Below are 22,205 nucleotides of genomic sequence, written 5' to 3' on the forward strand. Positions count from 1 at the left end.
AGAAATCCAGGACAGGATGTGCTCTGACACCAGTTTTGAACATATCCTGTACCCAAAGATGGGTTAATTTTTTTAAATGCTGCACATTAATAAGTCACATCAGTGAATTCTGGCTTTCTTGCTACTTTAAAGAGGTAAATTAGAGTTTTAGCTCTTCAGGTCATGGAGAAAGACTGAGCTTTGTACTGCCCAGCTGTAGCTGATGTTTAAACAGGAGACTTAAACAGCAGGAACAAGTGGTTGAAGTCTTGTTTTATTCAGCTGACAAAGTGGCAAATGATTAATGGCAGGTTACAAACATTATTTTGGTTGGATCACAAGCCCACTTGGTAAGATGGGGAAACATTAATTCTTACACAAATTGTGGGGAAGCTTCCTGAAGTTGGTTGTCAGGACAACTCAAAACCAATAAAATACAACAGATGGTGAAATTAAATACAGTGCAAGGAAACAAGACGATACCCGTGCTTTGATTTACCGCTTCCAGCCCCTGCCAACAGCTCTGTTTGAACCCTCAGGAGATCATGGGATTTCTCTCTGGCACAGAACAGCTGAACTGCCTCCAAAGCTCCAATCCTAGCTCACTGCACTTGAGTTGTTCCCAACCCCACAGCACTGGCGTATGCTGTCAAGATATCCACAATCTGTTTGGTTTCTAGGGTCATCCGTGCTTCCGTGAGCCAGTCGTGTGCCACCCTCCTGGGCTCTCCCCGTAACTGGTTGACAAATTTGGCCGCCAGCTCCAGGTCTCCGTGTTCGATGCAGTAGGAGGCGTAAGACAGTAACTTAAACGTGTCGAGGTCGTCGGGGCTGAGCTCAGCCGGCGGCTTCAGCTGCCGAGGGTGGAACACCAGCAGGGACTGCAGGTAGGACAGGAAGTATTGGTACAGGCTGTTCCTCGTCTCGTCGATCATAGCCACTCGTTTTGCCAGTTTTTGGACCGTTTGGAAGCGCGCCCTGAGGGCCTCCTCGCTGTACACGCCCCGCGTCAGCGCATCCTGCGGGAGAGCCGCTGTTAAGGCTTCCGTGAAGGCGTTGTCGGCGCAGCTGGCTTTGATGGCCTTCACTGCGCTGCCCAGGGGCTCCGTGGGACTGCTCCCCGTGCCCGATCTCATGCAGTATTTGAGCGCTTCCACGGAAAGCCATAGCTGATGGGCCTTCCTGGCCTCCTCTTCTGCTACTGCATGACCTGCAAGGGAAGCCAAGAAGGGGCTCTCAGGTGGGCACACGAGGCTTTGAGAACAAGCAGCAACAGCCATCCCTCTCCACCCTCTGCTTTCCGAAGCAGCCGCCCCCTCAGCACGTGCTCTAAAGCAAGTCTGTCCCACAGTTTAGAGCTAGAACAAGACGAACTTTTGGAAGAACCACCTCAGACTTGCTCATTTGGGATTTGCTGGATGCTCGGCAGTGTGAGCTATGTGCCTCAGTCTGAGTTTAGACGCCCAAGTTTGAGTGAGAGGTGTTTGGGGAACAGAGTTTTAGTCCTTAGAAAAAGAAGAATTCAGTGCTCACTCTCGACTGCTTGCTCAATTCCCTTCAGCCTGGCGTAGGCAGTGTTTATATCCAAGGTGAAGTTGTCGAGCTGTTCCTGAGTAAGGCGTCTGAACTGCATCTCCTGTTCACTGAGCTTCTCTGATAGGTTCTGAAACACAGTGCAATACAAGTAACAGAAACAGCTGCTTAATTATTATTAAAGACACATTTCTATAAATCTGTTGTCCTTGTTAGGGCCAATGCACACAGTAAATACAATATGCCAGTAAGAAACCTTATTGGGGTGAATTTAAGTTACTGCACTTGTGTCAAAAATTTGTCACCTATAGCAAAAACTTTCCAGACCAGTCTGAGTAAAACCTACAGATTGAGGCACTCTATATCACCTCAAGGTAAGCTTGCTTCCCACCTCAGCCCTCATTTCAGTCCCCTGGAACAGGGTTCAGGACTCTTGTCGTATGAAACATGTGCTTTGCAAGGGTTTAAATTGAAATCCCCTGGGGCCTCCTCTCCCTTACCTGCTCAAATTCCACCTTTAGATCCTGCTCCTGGATCTTCAGGACATCTCTGAGGTGGTCGGTGTGGGCAGCAGCCTGGCGCCGGAGCTGTGTCCGCATTTCGCTCTCCATCACCTCCCGCACCTCTTCCACCTGGACACACACAGGTGTAATGCACCACTACTGCTCAGCTGCTCCTCACACAGTCACAGTAACACATCAGTGATTACTGAGGGTAAGTCTCAGAGCAGTGGCACTGACAGAGCCTGTCTTTCATCTTAAAGACCTGCAGAGGTCGAGTTTTACAGCTGAGCCTTTTTCTAAAGATGTTAAGGAATAGATTTGTGGTTCACCATGTGAGTAACTGCTAGTTACTCAGTAGGCACTTAGTGCAGCTATCAAAATAGTATATAGAAAATGAAGCCACATGTCAAATCAAACACTTTTGGAAGCTGGTTTATAAACGAGCTTCCAAACCAGAGACTTTACCTTTTCCCTGTAGCATTGTAATGGCCACACAAGGTCAGATCCAACAATGAAATTCTTCTCTGTGAGGGTGGTGAGGCACTCGCACAGACTACCCAAAGAAGCAGTGGCTGCCCCAACCCCTTCCCAAGATCATGCTGGATGGGGCTTGGAGCAACCTGGTCTAGTGGAAGGTGTCCCTACCCATGGCAGGAGGTTGGAACAAGGTGATCTTGAAGGTCCCTTCTAACTCAAATCATTCCAGGATTTATTTTGATCCAATAATCCCATCCCCAGCAGGAGACAAGTCATTTCACAAAGTCATTCCCTGTATGATTTTACCATTCTAACTTTGCAGCAGTTTCCTTGCTCAACGTCTCCTTTTCATGTTTAGCCTGGGGGTCACCCATGTGAATTCTCCCACTACCCAGAACATCCCAGTTCTTCCTCTGGGCTTTTCCATTAACTCTTCTACCTTGTTTTTGAGCCCAAGATTTAACCAGGTTCTTTAGGCCACTTTACCTTCTTCTCCTGTTCTAGTTCAATCTCATTTTTGTGACGCTCCAGCGCTTTGGCCACGGCTGCCTCAAATGCTCTTTTATCTTCAAGTTTCTGCTTCTCCAGGGCAGTCTCAATGTGCTGCTGCTCCCGGACACGCTGCTCCGCCAGCTCCTTGTTCAGCTGGTCGATGCGCCGGTGGGCGTGCGCGATCAGGGAGTTCAGGTCATCTGTGGACAACTGCCCGGCTAAAGGAAACACAGGGCGTGAGGGAGGGAATGGGAACCACAGGGAAACCTCCGCAGTGCCCCCCGCCTCCCACTCAAGTGCTCTGGGGGGTTATTGACCACTGAACTTGTTCTAGGGAAGGTCTCTGAGCACTTCAAGCCCTTGACCTGTGCTAATGCCCACCTGAGACCACTTTCTGAACTGTATTTTCATTCCAGGAGAGAAATTATCTTGGTTTCTTCCAAATTATTCCCAGCTGTAATTTATACTTTCATATCCATGTCACACTCAGAGACTGTCAACAGCTCTGTCATTCCTTGGTTTTTACACCAGCACGTATTTTCCCCTCTGCCAGCACACAGAGCAGCAGGGAATGTCACTGTGAGGGACAGACAGAATTACATTTTCTCTTCAACAATCCTCAGATCAACTGCTCCTAATCAGATTCCTTACCCCAGATTGTACCTTTCAGGGGTGGCTACTCCGAGGGCAGCACAATGCACAACCACATTGTACCTGGGAGAGGAGGACCCAAGCTACCCCTGCAGCATCTGGTGACCTGAGAAGGGCTTTACAAAATGCTGCAGCTCATTTTGCACTGGCTGCCAGCTAAATCATTTGTATGGAAAGCTGGGACTACTTAGGAAAGCATTCCTGCAGGGTCTAAAGCAAGCAAGATTGCACAGTCCTTCAGTCACCTTGCTGTTGAGTGCTGCACAAAGGACTGGCACAGGAGGACTTGGAGCAGTGGTGCTCATTGTCCAGTGGGAAAGCTGACCAGCGGCACCAAGCTCAGCTGTTGGATGTAACAGTGTTACAAAAAGATCAGATTGTGGTTTAAGCCAAGTGTGCAGAATGACTGGAAAGGATTCCAAGGTATACCTCAGCCTGAAATGTTCCAGGAATGCCACATTCACCCTTTGTTAACTGCCTGTAACTTAAAGCCATGCCCCACACAAACAAAAAAGGACAAAGAGGAGCTAACTTTAATGGGACGAGAACAAGTGACAGTAACTCACCTAAGTCAGTTATCTCTGCAACAGAAAGAAGTTGGGAAAGTTAATGCACATTCACTACAGCAAGGTGGTCATGCAAAAGTAAAATAGAAAACTAAGAGCTTATCTACAGTGACTTAAACATGAGACCAAGTCCTTAGGAATTCAGGAAGGACAGTATGTGGAATATAAAAGTCTCTGTATTATAGGCAAGATGTAGCCCAAGACACCCCAACCACTAAAATCACCCTTGGAAACCCACAGATGGGACACTTGAATTCAGCCAAAGCAAGGAACAAAGTTTGAAGTAGAAAAGCGCAACAAGACACTGGAAATTTTAGTCTGACATTTCTAGGTTCTTATGAACAGAAGCAGTTGGTCAAGAAACAAATTCCCCAGTGGCAGTGAGAGTCAGGGACCCCAACAAGTGTGTCCCATGTGCTTCAGCAGCTCACACCAGTAAGAAATGGGGCACATGGAAGCTACAAGGAGCTTCCCTCTCCTCCCACAGAAGGATAGTGATCATAAAACCCAAGATATTATCCTGTGCAAGGAAAGGCAGCTCCATCCCCAGGCAGCCTAAGTTAAGTTTTTTTTTTTTTTCTTCAGAACTAGTAACACCCCAAAAGCAAACACCACAAACAATTTGTTAATTTCAAATGTTTTCCCCACATATACTGGGCGTGGGGTTGGCTGTTTTTTAAATGAAAACTGACCATTCCAAAGGTCTGGTGTATTCATTTAGCCAGGGAAATTATTTTGTGGACTAAGGTCCACGTTCCTAAAGCATAAAATAACATTAAGAAAATCTGTTGTAATTCTGTATTGTATACTTCAAGAAAAATATTAAGGCAATACTGACACCACAATTTTTTTTCAAATATATAAGTTATTACTTCTATTAAAAATCCGTAATTTGGAAATAAAGCCTTAACAGCTGCCTCTGAACACATCAGCTAGAAAAGTCTGAGATCACTTAGGACATTTATGTTAAACTCTGAGTGGAAGTATCTGGAAAGCTGGGGTTTTTAGGGAATTCATTTTTTGAACTACCACAGACAATAATTGTTTCATGGACATACCACAAGTGGGTTCCTGCAGAAGCTCATCCACAGTAATGGTGAACACACACAATCCACCTCCTGCAACTTTGCTTGTCTTTAAAATGAAAGCAGTTCAGGTGAGCAAGGGCACCTGTGGCAAGGAGTATGCAGGCAGCATTACTGGGGGTGAGCTGAATGTTCACTGCTTTTGTGCAGCACTGGCTACAGTTGCTACAGGTGTGTCAGTTTAGTTCAGAAATAAAATGTACTGGGGCAGGCAGGGTATGAACAATGAAACCTCTCAGTTTCATAAAAAATTCAGGGAGTTCTTTATCACCCTGTAACAACAGTGTTTTACCACAGAGTCAACCAAGTGTTTGATTACTGACTGACACAGATTTGACCGAAATCTGGAATGACCTGGCTCCCTTTCTGAAATACCAGGGAGGGGAAGAGATGTCCACACAACCAGTATGATATTTATCACACAAGAGCTTCGTTTTGTGACACTTCCCATACAGCACAGATAGAACTAATTCTCTTCTGAACGTCCGCTTTAGATTATTTCATTTAGTTGTGAGATCATTTTCACTTCAGACCAACCAAATACTGTGAAAATTTGAAAACTGGGATGCTGGACATTGAGTGGCCAAGCACTACAAACCACAGTGCAACAAGCGTGAGGTAACTCCTCTCCAGTTGGAGACTTACTCATCCCCTTCCAGCCAGGCTTCACGTCGGGGGTGATGCTGTCAAGCTCCCGCTGGAACTCCTCTCTGGCTTTAGCCACCAGCTCATGGTACTGAGCCACGATCTTGGCCTCAGACTGTGCTGCCTGAACCTGGAACCGACAAGGATGAGGTTAATTTGTTTTTCAAGGCAGGGATTGAAATTGAAGGCACACATAATTTAAAGCCAAGCCCTGGGATACTGGCACACATCAACCCCCAGCCCAAACAAGGCAAACTCACTTGGGAGAGCACAAGAACTCAGCCTGTGATATTAAACCTCTCTTACATTATAATTATTTTCTGGAACTATCACTAATCCTTTTTGCTTCACATGCCCACTGTAACTACACAGCCAGTCTGTAGCCTGGACAGGACCAAGAGTATCTTGAATTCAGTCTATATCTTAAAACATCTCCAGCTCCTTTTCTCTGCTCACAGCCATCATACAGGCCTAGTAAGTGATGCCTGTGATTGCTGCCATCCTCAGTGAGTTCTGATGTTTCCACTATCAGGCTTTATTCACTCCAAACACACCTGATGAATTACCAGCTCTCCTGCAAAGGGAGCTAAACTTCAACTTTACATTTCTTTCCCAGTCTTCTGAACTGCAAAGTGATTTACCACCAAGTCATTAGCACATGCTGAACCCCTCCCTAACCTTGAGGTAAATTACCTTGGAATCAAGAGAGAAGAATTACAAGTTGCCAACAGAAAGGACTGGTACCATCAAGCCACCAGGAGACTCTTTCAAGACAGAGTTCAAAATCACATGAAGATCTTGCCATGTCTGATTACTGGGAATATAATGAGCTCAAAGCCTGAGTACAGCTACACGAGGATGGATTTACAATTCACAATGCACTGGCAGCAGTGACAGCACTGAGCCTGTCTGAGCTCAAGAAGTGTTTGGGTAACACTCTCAGGCACAGGGTGGGATTCCTGGGGTGTCCTGTGCAGGACCAGGAGTTGGACTCAATGATCCTGATGTGTCCCTTCCAACTCAGCATATTCTGATTCTTTGCAATATCTCACCCCCTGCAGAGGATTTGGGAATGGGTGGTCTGCACAAGCTGCCAAGGAGTCCCTGCTCTAGAGGCAATTACAGTCTGAGGAAGCTTTACCTTTTTCACCACATTGTCCAAGTCCACAATCATATGATGGAGATTTTCTTCTGCAGCAACAATGTGAGGTTTGGCTCCTGCCAGCTGAGACTTCTTGGCCTTCTCGATGGTACCCTTCATCCTCTCTAACTCCTCTCTGAAAAGAGAAGCAGCTGCTAAGCGTAACACATACAGGGCTTATCACCCCAAAGAAAATTTATTTTATGCTGTTGGTATTCACAGGAAGAACTACTGGGTAACTCTACTAGTGCTTCCTATCTACCAACTCTAAGATGCTTTGACTAAGGATTACTTTTTTCCCACAGCCTGAAACCTAAAGATGTAAGTGTGGCTATTCCATGTAAAATGAGAATTATTTATACTGCAATTAGTACTCAGGATATAGCTGGAAGGAAGATGGAAGTTCACTGAAAGGAGTTAGTATTAGTAAAACTAGGTTAGAATTAGACAGCAGACATTTCCAGCACGTAACAGCAGCAAGGAAACATTTTTAATATAGATGGCTTACGCTTGCAGAAGTGTTTTGGACATGGTGACTGGTGGAGATTAATGAGGATGGGAGAGAATTTTTAGGGCTCTGTAAAGATAGATCATGATTTTTTGTAATTAGGAAAGAAATGCTTTCCTCTAGCACAATTGGGAATCAAGGAGAAAGTGAAAAAATGTTCCTTTTCCAAATCCATTCAAACCAATGGAGGTTTCCAATGACCTCATTAGAATAAGGAACAAGCTTTAAAGTAAATTAGGAAAATAAACAAAAGCAAACATATCCAGCAGAGCAATAGAGAATGAAAGCTGGTGCATGTGGGGTTTGCATTAGCTTTGTTTTAACAATGAAACCTCAATTACACCTCCCACTAATTTTAGTCAGCACAGCAACATCAAAGATAAGGGAAGCTTATAATGTGATAGCAACGATGCAGCTTCAAGGATGGTGTTACCCTCTCAGCCTTAGAAGCATCAAAGGGTTTCCAAATTTATTTCTAACCTCATTACAAGGGCATCTTGGAGATGCTTTTGGTCATTTTATTTCTGCCCCCTCAGTGCTGCAGACCACACTCAGGGCAGATCAACACAGGTCATACAGACGCCTAGGTACGAGCAGTGCTGCCATTCAGAATTCAAGTTTTTCTTAGGCATGTGCTCAGTAAAAATCTAATTGCTTAAAAGCAATTCTGTGGACACAGCGAACTGCCAAAGGATGCTGCAAGGTTTAGTTTTTTCATTACAGCTGAAAGAAGCTAGTGATGTAACCAACTCAATACACAGAGTTCAGTCATGGAGTCATCCTTGAACAGTTTGGGTTGGAAGGAACTTCAAAGATTATCTCATTTCACCCCCTGCCATGGACAGGGGCACCTTCCACTGGAACAGGTCGCTCAGAGCCCCATCCAACCTGGCCTGGAACACTTCCAGGGATGGAGCAGCCACAGCTTCTCTGAGCAAACTGTGCCAGGGTCTCACCACCCTCACAGGGAAGAATTTCTTCCTAATATCCAATCTAAATCTGCCCTCTGTGAGTTGAAGCCATTCCCCCTTGTTCTGACCTTCTAAGAAGTCCCTCCCCAGCTCTTTTGTAGCCTCTTTAGGTGCTGGGGTGCTTGAAGGTCCCCTCAGAACCTTCTCTTCTCCAGGCTGAAGTTCTTACAATAGGTGTATTACTAACAAGATTATTCAACAATCGTATTGAAAGGACTGTGGATCTTTTTTTTTTTTTTTTTCATCTTACTTGAACTTACCAGCACTCTATGTTAGTAGAGATAAGGAGATAAACAAGTTCTTAAAAATAACAGGACTGTTTCAGGCTCTCTGGTACAGGGAGGACTTTGTGCACAGGCCCCCAAGGTTTGCACGCGTCAAATTAAAATGCTCATGCTAATGAATATTAAACCGATTTTTGATTTGGCACAAACAGATCATTCAGTATGAACACAGGTGACTCCATACTTTCTAGAAACTCATCTGGTGTTTGCCAGCCCTCATATGAGCAATGTAACTTACTACTCCAAGACTTAAATCAAGCAACCCACTTGGCTTTCAGAAGGGCATCAGCAGCTTCATCCACTGCTCTCCTCCGGTCCTTCAGCGCCTCATCCAGCGTGCGCCACTGGGAGGATTTCTTCCCCCCAGCATCCTGGGAAGCACAAATCCCTCATTAGGGTCATTACACTCACTGAACAAGAGAGCTACCACAGAGGGGAAGCCTGCAGAGATTCACATGTCGCTGAACATTTCCCTCAAACTGAGCACCATTCTTGTGTTTTTCAACAGCACAGCTGGAAGCTTTACAAGTGATGTTTCTCTTCCAGCATTTTGTTTTGGTTTTGATTCTTAATGGGTTTCTGAGCCACAGACCTTTATTCACACAGAAGAGCTTACATGAGAATCACTGTATGGTGCACAACGTATTGTGGGGAAATCTCATCTATTTAGGTACTTTAATACTTTGAAATTGCATTTAAGCTTCATACTTAAAGTACTTTAAAGTGGGTTGATTTAAAATTAGGCTTAGTAATTAAGTTTAAAAGCAATCTCCTAAGGCAGTTATTTTACTAACTACTAGATTAAGTTTTGAGAGCTTGGTTGGTTGCCCATATCTCTGCTAATGACTAACAACTGAATTTTATCTCTGTTCCAGAACTGAATGGACAGTGGCAGATCCACACAAATCCTGGCATAAGCACACGACAAATGTTATCATTTGTACATCCCCTTCCTATTTCCTGACAAGAAACAAACAATCCAGCAAGAGGATGTTGGCAAAGGGAATAAGTTCAATGGAATTACCAGGGTGGACACTGTGACCTTAACTAGGTAAAAAAAGTCTTGGAAATTAAAATAAAATTAATTAAAATACAGTGTGAAAACCATTAATGTCTTAACTTGAATTTTTTTCTTGCAAAAAGAACATAGAAGAGTTAGGGAAAAAAAAAACAAAATTCAAAATTAAACTCACTGTATTATTTGACTATACTACATTTCACAAACAGAAAGGTAAGTTAAAGCTGTGGTCGGTGTAAAGGCATTGCAAGAAAACATTTCAAGTTTATTTTTAATTGAGATTAACATTTTGCTGAACACAGTGAAAAAGAAAGAACTGTCCCTACTTGTCCAATTTACCTCAGAATCATCCATGGCCTCCTTCAGTATTTGGGAGTGGGCATTCACTGCTTGCACAGCTGACTCCTGGGCAGTGATAGCCTGAAGGGTTACACGAGCAGTTGTGTTTAAGGCTCCTTCCAGAGTTGCTGCAAGGGCTGGAAAAGAAGTTAAGTCAACTAAACAATAAAGAAAAGACTTTATAGTTAGTAAAATGACATGTTACAGCCTCTACATCTCTTATATTATTTTCTATGATCTAAAAGAGCTGGTCAGGTTGGGAACTAAACAGCTGCCTACAGAACAAGGTCACCAAAATGCTCTCCTCGTTCAGAGCAGGGGTATTGAGGTGCAAGTCTGCACCTTCAGCAAAACACCACCCAGTGCAAGACCGTTCCCATGGGTTTGCAGGGGGGTACAGGTATATCCTACATCCACTTGTTCTAATGGTTCTTAAGAGAAAACAAGTAGATTTTCCTATCTTCCTTGGAGTCCATTCCAACCTCAAATTTTCCATTATTCTTCAATTCTCAGTTACTTCTGAGTGAGTGGAAGAAACTTCACCACCACTTCTTCTGTCAACTCAACAACAGCCAAGAGGTGTGTAAGGAGCTTAGGACTATAAAACCAATGCAATTCCACAGTTCTGTCCCATGCAACACACGCAGGAGCAGTGACAGTGTGGACTCACCTGACACCCTCTCTTGCTCCTCTTTGTCTTGCTGGGCAAGCCGGGCTGCAACTTCTTCTGGTGGCCGTTCTTTCACAGCATAGGAACCTTCTTGTTGTTTACCTATTCAGAAGTAAACAAAGAGTCAAACTGCTAAAGTGGAGAGTCCAAATTACTGTACAGAGGTTACTTGTAGATAAGTAACTTTATCAAAACTGATTTTTATAGTTGGTATCACTTCATAGATCTGACTTCTGCTCAAAGCGATGCTGGAACTACCTGAAAAATCTTTATATCCATAATTACAAAGGCCAGTCTCACAACTTAATGACAAGAGCATGGACACCTCACATGCATTTGGAGATTTTCTACTGTCTAGTTACAAAATTACACAAGACTCTGAAGTAATAGGCAAAGCAAGAAGTGAGAAACACTTACAGGGCCAAGTTTAAATTTCAAGTGAATCTCTGTTCTTGCTTTTTTTCAGTTCTCCTCTGGCATGCTTACAGAGCCCAGCCAAAACAGCAGAGGATGAGTGAGAAGGCTATGCTGGATCACAATTATACTCTATTCCCTTGCCTACAGCCACCTAAAATGTCTTTAGGAGTGAGAATCGACCTAACTAATGCTCTCAAGACAAACAGCAAGTTGCATCTGAACTGAGCAGAGAGCCCAGAGCTCTCAGCCTCAAGCTGCAACTAAACCCATCAGGTCACCTCTGAGTAACGCTGACGTTACCCTGCAGCATGTACTTACCCCTGGCATGCTTTCTATGAAATGTGTTCATAACTAAAAGAATTAATGTAATCTAATATCATCTGGAAGAGACCATCATCTCGAGGCTGGTGTCTCTTGCTGAGTTTAACAATAAAGTTTCTTCACTTGTCCCTGGGCATAGATGCCCTACTGAGCAGCAATCACAAAGCCACCAAGAGCAGAGGCAAACTGGAATGTGCAAGTTCAGTTCAGCACAAAGGCAGGCTTTGCTCTTGTGCTCACATCTATACCTGTCCCAGGCATCAGTTGCAGGCTCTCACTGTGTTAAAAAATCTATTAACAGATGTTGGAATTTTTCTGCACAAAGCACAGAAATCACACCTTTAAACAACAACAAATACCAACACAGAAGCAAGAATGCATGCACGTGAAGCTAGAGGATCTGGGTTTTCTCCATTGCATTCACATGATTTTTTTCACCTTCTTCAGTCTGTATCCCCGGAGCTGGCACCGACATGGCTACCCCTGTTGCAGAGATGATCTGTGCTGCAGCCTTGCCTGCTGTTAAACAGTTGCAGAACACACCAGTTAGTACAGCTGGGGAGACGGGCTTCATCTGCCAGAGAAGGAAAACCCAGAGCATCTTTGGCCAGAGACCTGCTGAGCTGGTGAGGAGGGGCTTAAACCAAAGCTGCTGGGAGAGGGGACCCAGGAAAAGGGAACCTCACTTCATGGAGCTTTGGTGGGATGGTTCCTGTGACTGGAGTCTTGGAATGGAAGGATGAAGGCTCTTTAGGAAGGTCTGGCAGGGGAGACAAGGAGTGCAATCACCTTCTTTGTGCACGGAGCCTCGCCTGGGGATGGATGAGGAGCCAACCAGGAGTTTACGGGTCAGGATTAAAAGGAGGGTAGGGATAGGTGACATTACACTGGGGGTCTGCTACAGGCTGCCTGAGCAGGATGACAGAGTAGATGAGGCTCTCCACTGAGGGAGCAGAGTTGCTGAATAAGGGAAGAGCAAGCGACATCATCTCCCTGGATTTCTGAAAGCACTTGCCACTGTCTTGCATGACATCCTTATCTCTAAACTGGAGAGACATGGATCTGATGGATGAACCCCTCTGTAGATAAGGCATTGGCTGGGTGGTGGCACTCAAAGAGTTGTAGTCAATGGCTCAATGGCCAACAATGGCCAACAGTGGTATGTGTGCTCCTCAAGGTCACTGTTGGAACCAGGACTATTTAGCATTTTTGTTAGTGATCTGGGCAGTGGGACTGATGCACCCTCGAGAGGTTTGCTGATGTCATCCAGCTGAGCTGTGCAGACACACTCTGGAGGGAACAGATGTTCATCCACAGGGACCTGGAGAGGCTCAAAAGGTGGGACTGTGTAAACCTCATCATGTTCAACATCCTGCACCTGGATCAGGGCAAGCCCAAGCACAAACACAGGCAGGTGGGAGAATGGATCAAAAATAGCCCCCAGGAGAAGGACTTTGGGGTGCTGGTGGATGAGAGACTCAGTATGACCTCATCATGTGCACAGGATGTCCAGAAATCACCTGTGTCCTGGCTGGATCCCCAGCAGTGCAGGCAGCAGGTCACGGGAGGTGATTCTGCCCCTCTAACTCAGCTCTGGTGAGACCCCACCTGCAGTGTGCATCACATTATAAGGACATGGACCTGTTGGAACAAGTCCAGAGGAGGCCACAAAGTTGCTCAGAGGGCTGGAGCACCTCTGCCATGGAGACAGGCTGAGAGAGCTGCGCATGTTCAGCATGGAGAAGAGAGGAGAAGGTCTCCAGAGAGATCTTCAATTACCTTCCAGTACCCACAATGGGTTAAGTGAGAGCTGGAGATGGTCTTCTGACAGGAGCATGGAGTGACAGGACAAGGGGGAAGGGCTTCATACTGGCAGAGGGCAGAGTTAGATCAGACATTAGGAAGAAAATTCTTTACTGTGAGGGTGGTGAGGCACTGGACTAGGTTGCCCAGAAAAGCTGTGGCCACCCCATCCCTGGAAGTGCTCAGGGCCGGGTTGGATGAGCCTTTTGGGTCTAGTGGAAGGTGTCCTTGCCCTTGGCAGGGGGTTGAAATGAGATGATTTTTAAGCTCCCTTCTCAACCATTCCATGCTAAGTGCTATAATGTAATAACAGGGATATAAGACTCAATTTTTTTCCTCTGTAGAAACCTATTAATTTGATATGGATGCTATTATTTCCAGAAGAAGATGATTTCCTGGATAAACAGCAACAAGATATTAGTTACACATACACAGAGCCATTAGCAGTAACATAAAAAGACATCACAACTGCTCCTCTCTAAACAAGTTCCATTTGATCTGGCTCTACAGTAGCCCAGTAGTTATTCAAAATTAAGTATCTTGTGCTTGCAAGAGCCTCAGAGTCCAGCACCTGAAGTTCTCTTCCTGCTGAGTCTCCTACCTAAACTAAGCAGGTTAGTCATTATTTATCTTAGATTCCAAATATCCTCGACATTAAATACATTTCTTAAAAAAATAGGGGGAAAAAAAGCTAAAGCCATTTTAGGCAAATGACTTGGAAAGAAAAAACATTAATTCTAAGAAATTACATTTACCTTCAACCATTCAAAGGACAATTTTAATCTACTCTAACATATATGATACAGGAGATCATTAGGTCATTTGCTTCTTTATATATGACATTCTACAAATTTACCTCCTTTTTCCTCTGTAGGAGCAGCAGCTTCTGGTTTGCCTGTCTGAGATTTGGAAGCAGGCTGTTTAGACTCTTTCATTACTTCTGCTACAGATGAGATCTTCAGAGGACCTTGATGTATCTTGAAAAGTCAGAAATAAGCAGTATCATCAGTTTTTCAAACAGCTTGGATTTCACTGATTCCAGTATAATGGATAAGAATTTTTCCATATCCAGGTGTCTGCAGCATAAATCTGAGCTTCAAAGTGCAAATGAAAACCATCATCTAATGTCTTGACTTGATTTTTAATTCAGAAGGAATTTTTACGATTTTCACCTCTCCAAAAATGCAGGTAGAATTGTGGCAGTTTTCCCTATAAACAAATGTTTATTAACTTATTCATTAAAACCAAATAGTTTTATGCCCCAAATAATCTAAGCACTTCTGAGTGTGTTTAATGCAGAAACCCTAAGTTTGGCTTCACTGATTTCTTTTGAAAGGCTTCACATGCTGGTGGTTGGGGCAGATAAACACTCAAACACAGAGTATTGTGACATTTTATGATATTAATCCCTTAATATCCATTGTGGAAAGCCACAAGGTAAAAATAAAACCATCTGAGTTAGAGCCATGACTGGGGAGGTGATAACTCTGCTTATCAATCTGGTTTCCAAAATTTCCTAGTGCCTGGGAGGCACCAAGAACTTGGATGATAACACAAAGTGTAGCTAAAATGAGAAGAGAGAAAATTTTGTGGACTGATATTTCCCCACTAATTAAGAAATGCTTTCTTAAAATTCAATTTAAAATATTTTGAGTTTCTTGAAGGCCAAATGGCTTCTGAAAGCTCAAAAAAAAAACCATGGCCAGAGCAGATTTTCAGTATTCTTGATTACTGGGAAGTGTTTCCTTTCACATGCAGGAGCACAGAAACTTCCAGGTTTCAATTTCCAGAGTTGTGCCAAAGACAGTATCAGGTTTTCCTTTCTCCAGGGTAGTGCCACTAAGATTTCAAAGCATGATGCTTATGCCTGGCTCTGTACCAGTCAAATCTTTACTCATTCAAGAATGCTCTCATTCTTCTTTAAAACAAGTTCATTTAGAGTAAGTTTTGTAATTCTGCTACACCACTAACTACACTAAGCCTGTAGTAAAGCAGTTAAATTCCAGCCTGTCACCTGCCTCTCTCTCCCCATTTTATTTCTGAGTATAAGCAGAGCAGCTACTCGGTTGGGATTTTATTAATTACTTTATTGTAAATCAAAATAAGTTTTACAAGCCACACACCACAATCATGAGATGGTAATGGGAAACATGCAAGCAACACTTTTGCAGCACCAAGTAGGAACTGAGTTCGTAACCCTTAAACCTTAATTTAAGGAACCTTAATTCTTGAACTTTTAAAATTCTTAGCACAAAGCAAAATTATCAGAATTTGAAAGCCAAGTGCAGACATTCTCCTTAAAAAACAGAGAAGTGAATGTGTGGGGGAGAATGGGAAACACTTACTGGTTTCTTTGGCATTGGTGTGCTGGAAGGTGCAGGGCCAAGTGCCATCTCGAAGAGTTTGTCAGAGTAGGGAACGGCCTTCTCCACGCTCTCCCGGAATTGTTTGTCATAGCTGGCATACAGGACGGTTCCACCTATCCCTCCACCCACCAACAGGAGACCCGCACCAATGACTTTGCCCACAGAAACACTGAGGAGGAGAGAAAGGGATGTAAATTACATTATATGGGAAACATCAAACAGTTTGTGAGTCTTCAGCTTAGAGCTTGGGACCACCACTCTGTTCCAGGACCTCCCAACAAACCCAGAACCTGCTTTAAATCACCTACACCCCGGCACAACGCTGGTTAGTGACTAACCCAAAGGTAAGATGGCAGCCCACATTTATCCATGATAAATATTGATCACCTTCATTGTCTTCATCTAAATCTGACTGACCCAAACCAGGAACACATCCCATGAGAACAGGAGTTACTCCACACTAAAATCCCACTGCCAGGAGTCTGCTCTCCGTGAACCCAAGGAGCAGATTCCCTGCAGGAGCAGCCCCACCCCGCACAGCCCATACATACCCGGACTCCCCGGAGCGGCTGGCATATCCACGGCACGGGCGCGACGGACGGAGCGAGGCTCTCACACAGCGGCTGTTCTGCTGGGGAGGAGGCAGGGTCAGCAGGGAGGAAGGAGCACAGGGAGGCATCTCCCCCTCAGCAGCAGCACTGGGCTTATCTGCTCCACTGCCACAAGCTCAGTGTGTCTGCAGGAAAGCTCTGACCGGCGCTAGAACAGCCACGCTGGACTCTTCTGTGAACACACGGAGAGCTTTCCCCCGCGCAGCTTCCAGGTTAAGGGCTTTTTAAGCAGTCAATAAATTCTTTGAAAAATGAACTGAAAATTTGCAAAATTAAAAGGAACAAACCCCTACACCCCAGCTTCTTTCTGCATTTATTTTGCTGATTTATGTGCTGGGCAGTACAACTGGGTCAATTTCAGATGCACTTCAACCTCATGCACTAGAACGGCTCAGTGTGAGCAGGGCAGAACACAACGACAGCTGTTTAAATGCTTGAAACTATTTTTAATTCTTAAGATATACAAGCAATTCTCCTTGAGCTTCCAAACCAAGACCTCTTCCTTAATAAAAGAATTAATAACATGTACACTTCCTAGACAGACATCAGATTATAATATAAATTAAATCAGTATATGAAGAGTGATATTTTATTATATTCTACTTGACAAAATCCACATTACCAAGATTTTTATCTTCTCTGAAGGACTGGTTAAGCTACTCTAAGCCTACAGAAAACACTTGTTGGCCTCAGAGGTTTTTTTCCCCACATGGGAATTATTAACAGGGAAATACAGGACTCATGAGAAATCCAAGTACAAGGCACAAAAAGAACTTTTCCCACAGTTAAGATATTTTCCCCAACAAGGATTTTTTTCTTTAAAAAAGAAAAAAAACTGTGAGATGCTTCACTACAACGTAACCCCAGAAGACAAGTTTCTCTATTTCCTTTTGCACATGACAATAGCATGCACAACTCTTGTCGTTTAGGTCCTATCCCTGTCCAACAGCACAGACAGGAAAAGGCAGGAACACTGCATTCTTATTCTTTCCACAAAGGCAGCCAAAACATTTTTAATTAGCAGGAGCACATGTACAGCAAGAGGAAGCATGCTCCTTTTACCCGTGAGACTTTCAGGAGCCCTCATTGTGGGTGGTTTTCTGGATTGTGATGGAAAGAAAGGACAACAAAATATTTTTTGTTTTTCTGACTTGACTGCCCCAGGAGCACTTCCTGATGCTTCACCGGCCCTTTCAAGGGGAATTTCATTAATAAAAGCCTTGCAAATCATTTTGTTATCAACTTTTGAACGTGCTCTTGACTCTCACTATGTCCCTATTACACCTTGAAGTACAGGGGGAGCAAAATAATCCCACATTATGCATACAGCTCAATCCAATAAAATGAGAAGGGAAAACCCCCTGATTTTCTATTCATCAATTCCAACTGAATTTCCAGGCCCTTCCAGCACTTTGGGATTATGCTGTTTTGCATGTTGTTCCCCTGGAAATAAGCCATCACTTCTGAGCTCCTGGCCAGGTTTTCTTGAGGTTATCCCACCCCGCCCCACTGTCACTCCCACATCCCTGCCCGGGCTGGACTTGCCTTCTGGGCCAGCTCAGCCCTGCCCCGTTGGCTAAAACCCCAACTTACACCTGCTGATGGCAAACAACACTGGCTCCATTTGGCTCTACACCTTGAGTAAACATCAGGTCCTGCCCTTGGATCAGGCTGCCCTCAGGGAGTCACCAAAGCAGAGGAGAACACCTGCTTCTCTTAGCTCAGCATTTATGCCTTGTAAACCAGGAGGGGCTTTTTGGAGGGATTATTGATTTTAGCCCAGATGCCCTTTGGACCAGATGATCTTTTGAGATCTCTTCCAAGCTGGACTGTTCTAGAATTAGGCAAATCCTCCTTTCTATTTATTTTTCCTCAAGACGAGAGGACCCAAAACACAGGCCCTCCATCTCTGGCATTGGGACTCACACATGGAGCAATGGGAGCAGTAATTAAGCCCAAAAGAAGCCCTCACCAACTCCATCTTTCAAGATACTGCAGCAAATTTCCACAGCTGGCCAGTGGAGCAGCAAATGAAAATCTGTAAGTACCCATGTTTTATGAACAGAAGCCCAAATTCAACTTTTCATCCAGATATACTAATACCTCCAAAAACCAGTGATTTTTTAAAATCAATTTTAAAAGAAGCATTGCTCTCTTTTGGACACCATAATAATACTGCTTATATTTGCTGTACCACCATAATTTGGAAACTAGCAGGTAGTTTCTAATCTCCCCTTTGCAAAATTTCCAGGAGTTTGTCAATTTTTAGACCCCTGTCACTTATTTGTAATAATGCCTCAAAGAATTTTGGAGAAATACATCACATGTGCTTTGCTGTGCCCTTCAAAAGGCAGAAATAAGCCACTTTCTATCCTGCAGAACACAGAAAATTCTTTGGATGAGGCAGCACGGACACAGCAAGGATGCTCAGAGCAAGGGCACTGCAGGGCAGCTGTTTCTATTTCTTCCTCCTCCAGCAGTTCTACATGGTATTTGTTTCACTCAACTTCTTAAATGCTTATTATTTTACATTCATTATCTACTATTTAATCACCACAAGAATCACTTTGCAGGGCACATCACACCCTCACTCTGGTTAATATTATGAGCCCCAGTGATTTAAGGACATTGAAGGATATCCATGTGAACTCACCCTGGCATAATGCTCAGGGCAGGAACAGCATGGCAGAACATCATTAAACAAATTAAATTTGCCTTGCAGGTTTATACTTAATGTGTAAGTTCAAATAACCACGGCCAGGACACACCATTCTCTGCTCATTCAGTTCCAGCTCAGCATCTCTTAGGCATCAGGCTTGAGCATCCTGATCCAGAATTTCTGTGACGTGGGATTCATGCACTTAAACAGAAAAGGCAAACCTGAAACTTCAGAGAAGTTTTTCTTTGTCAGGTACAACAAGGACATGTGACCACAGAACTGTGATTTCCCATCATTCAAGACTTCTGCCAAATACGACACACTTTTACTAAAAGCCTTGTTTCTTTCCACAGAAAGCTTCAAAAATACTTCAAGTAAGAGAAAAGTCTCTTTGCAGCACTGCACATGTAGCAGAAAACATTTCAGAAAGTGATGAAGATCCTCTTCAATTTACTTGTTACAAGTTTAGTGATGCTCCACGCACAGAGCTCACAGTAAAGAAGAATGAATAAAGTTTTTCCAGTCTCTACCACGAGCTCTCTGGTACAGATAACAAACTTCAGAGTCTGCTGTGGCATCTCTGTGTTTGCACAGTTCTTAGGGATAAATTCTCCCCTGTCAGGGTGGTGTGGTGGTTGTCCAGAGAAACTGTGGATGTCCCATCCCTGGAAGTGTCCAAGTCCAGGCTGGACAGAGCTTGGAGCAACCAGGCATAGTGGAAGGTGTCCCTGCCCAGGGCAGGAGGTTTGGAATGAGAAAGTCTTGAGGTCCTTTCCAATCCAAACCACTGTGACTCTTCCACCAAATATTTATAGCCCGATGATCAACTTCCAGCTGCAAAGCGCCACCCTGGCTGCTCTGGGGCTGTACAGTCATTCCAGACACATTCTGCTAAAGGCTGAGCACATGCAAACAGCCTCAAATGATAAATATCTGCCAAAGCCTGGTTTCTGTCTTCTCAACTTCCAGATGAAACTTTCCATAGCCAGGCAAACACAGAGCCCTTTTTCAGTGAGTATCAGGTGACCCAAGGACTCTCCAACCCTACAGAGCAGCAGAGGAAACTCAGCTGCTGCAGTGGGAAAGGCTGGAGCTTTAGAGGGAAGAACGTACAGCTTCTCCTTTGCTAAACTGTGTGAACAGAGGGAAATGAACACTGGGATGGAAAGCAGGATATAAACGTGATCTAACCAGATTATTTTTTATCAGGGAGATGAAATGCAATTTGGGGCCTTGGCAAAGGAGTCACCCTCACCTATAAATCCCTGTGGCTTCCTAAAGTTGGCCTACTGCTTTTAAAAAGGCTCCACAGCACATCACCGTGCTTATCTCTGGCGATAAGGAGAGGCAAAGGTCCAGGACACACAGCACGAGTCCCACGGGCACTCCTGCCCTCGGCATCGCGTGTTGTGTCCACTTCGTGTCCCACCGTGCGGACAGAAGGATCACCTTACACACGAGCGCTGACACCACTCGTGTCCCCACGCTACACAGCGGGCCGCGCCGATCCCGACCCTTCGGGCGGCCGGACCCACCGGCTTCAGGAGGGGCTGCGCGGGAGGCCGCACCGGGGAACGCAAGGTCACGTCCTTCCCCGCCGGGGAGCGCGCCTGCCACCCATCCACGCGCCATCTGCGTGGGGCCGGCGGGCCGTGCGCGTCCCCACCGAGCGCTCACCGACCCCCAGGCCACGCCCGCGGCTCCCGGCGCTGTCCCGGGGTCTGGGCCGGGTGCGGCGAAGCGGAGTTGCAGGCCCGGCGTGGCCATGGCGGCCGAGACTACAGCCCCCAGCAAGCAACGCGGCGCCCCGCCACCTCGTTGAGGACTACGAGTCCCGGCGCGCCTTGCGGCGGTGCCTAATTCCGTCCCACGCTGTCCTGCCGCGGTGCACGCCGGGACTGGCAGTACACCCCACCGACCAGGGCCCGCCCTCCGCCTCCGTTGGCGGTCGCGGCAGCCCGTCAAAGGCTGCGCAGCCAATCGCGGCCCGCGCGTGTGGAGTCATTCAGCGCGCGGCGAGCCGCGGTCACAGGGGCTCCCCCCTCCCCGCAGGCCTGGCCCGGCCGCACCGGTCTCAGGGCTGGTCACAGCGGCCGTGGGTCGCGGTCCTCCCCCGGGGAACGCTCACCTGCTTGGCCGCGGCGAGCCCCGCTCGGCGGCACGCCCGCAGCATGGCTCGGAGCGGCGGCCGGCGCGGCCCGCGGGAAGGCGCCTTGCGCGGGTCCTGCCGGCGCCGCCTCCGCCCCCCCTCAGCGGGCACTACGCCTGCGCGGGCCCTCCCGCCCCGCCAGGGGGCGGCCGCGCGTGACGGATCTCGCGTGGCCAATGGGAGGGCGGGGCGGGGCGGGGCGGGGCGGTGCCGGCGCGCGGGGACGCGTGCGCGAAGCACGTCTCGCGCACTCGCGGGACCCTACCAGGGGCGGGCGGGACAGAATGGAATGGAAAATAAAGTAAAGCAAAAATAAAAATCACAGAATGGGTCAGGTTGGAAGGGCCCACATTTGGTCGTCTGGTCCAACCTCGCTTCTTAAGCAGGGTCATCCCAGAGCACACAGCACAGGATTGCAACCAGTCAGCTCTGGAATATCTCCAGTGAGGGAGACTCCACATCCTCTCTGGGTAATCTGTTCAGTGCTCGGTCACTGCACTGTAAAGAAGTTCTTCCTCACGTGCAGGGGAAACGTCCTGGGCATCAGCTTCTGCCCATCCCCTCCTATCCCATTGCCCGGCGCCACCGGGCAGAGCCTGGTCCCTGCTCCGAGCACTGGCAGTGTACAAATAAATTCAGACACTGACCGACATCGATGAGGTCCCCTCCCTCTCAGGGGTCTGTTGCCGAGGCTGAACAGCCCCAGCTCTCTCAGCCTTTCCTCAGGAGAGAGGTACTCCAGTCCCCCCAGTCTGGCTGTAACACAGCACATTTTATAGCACTTATTTTTAACAATTTACAGCTGTAATCTTTCACCGCTCGTAAACCTTCTCTCGCTCAGAGCTCTCAGAAGCCATTTTTATCTCACCCTTCAACCAGTCCGGCCAGATTTCTGAAGAGAGAGAAAAAAAAAGAATCAGAATACATCAGTAATGTCCACAGACAAGGAGTTAAATCCACTTCGCGGGGTTTTTTAGGAGACTTTAGTAACAGGCTTCAAAGCCGCTGGGGCGGAGG

General features: G+C 46.0%; 1 protein-coding gene across 6 annotated transcripts; it reads right to left on the reverse strand.

The window, feature by feature from the left end:
* Positions 1 to 237: 237 nt before the first annotated feature.
* Positions 238 to 21,292, reverse strand: IMMT (inner membrane mitochondrial protein). 6 transcript variants are annotated; one of them, XM_066185347.1, is made up of 15 exons: positions 21,168 to 21,292; positions 16,321 to 16,397; positions 15,749 to 15,938; positions 14,260 to 14,380; positions 12,039 to 12,119; positions 10,863 to 10,964; positions 10,193 to 10,329; positions 9,103 to 9,206; positions 7,073 to 7,208; positions 5,932 to 6,061; positions 4,202 to 4,216; positions 2,979 to 3,202; positions 2,013 to 2,144; positions 1,513 to 1,642; positions 238 to 1,189 (listed from the first exon to the last, which is right to left on the reverse strand). In XM_066185347.1, exons 1-15 carry the CDS (start codon positions 21,210 to 21,212, stop codon positions 582 to 584), a joined length of 2,232 nt encoding a protein of 743 aa, XP_066041444.1. In that variant the 5' UTR covers positions 21,213 to 21,292; the 3' UTR covers positions 238 to 581. The 6 variants fall into 6 exon arrangements, with proteins under 6 accessions (XP_066041444.1, XP_066041443.1, XP_066041448.1 ...); XM_066185346.1 differs by having other exon boundaries at positions 16,321 to 16,400; XM_066185351.1 differs by lacking the exon at positions 4,202 to 4,216.
* Between the last annotated feature and the right edge of the window lie 913 nt (positions 21,293 to 22,205).

The sequence above is a fragment of the Chamaea fasciata genome, unplaced genomic scaffold, assembly GCF_029207755.1.
Source record: "Chamaea fasciata isolate MVZ Bird 193981 ecotype frontalis unplaced genomic scaffold, bChaFas1.0.hap1 SCAF_6, whole genome shotgun sequence".
Classification (NCBI taxonomy): domain Eukaryota; kingdom Metazoa; phylum Chordata; class Aves; order Passeriformes; family Sylviidae; genus Chamaea; species Chamaea fasciata.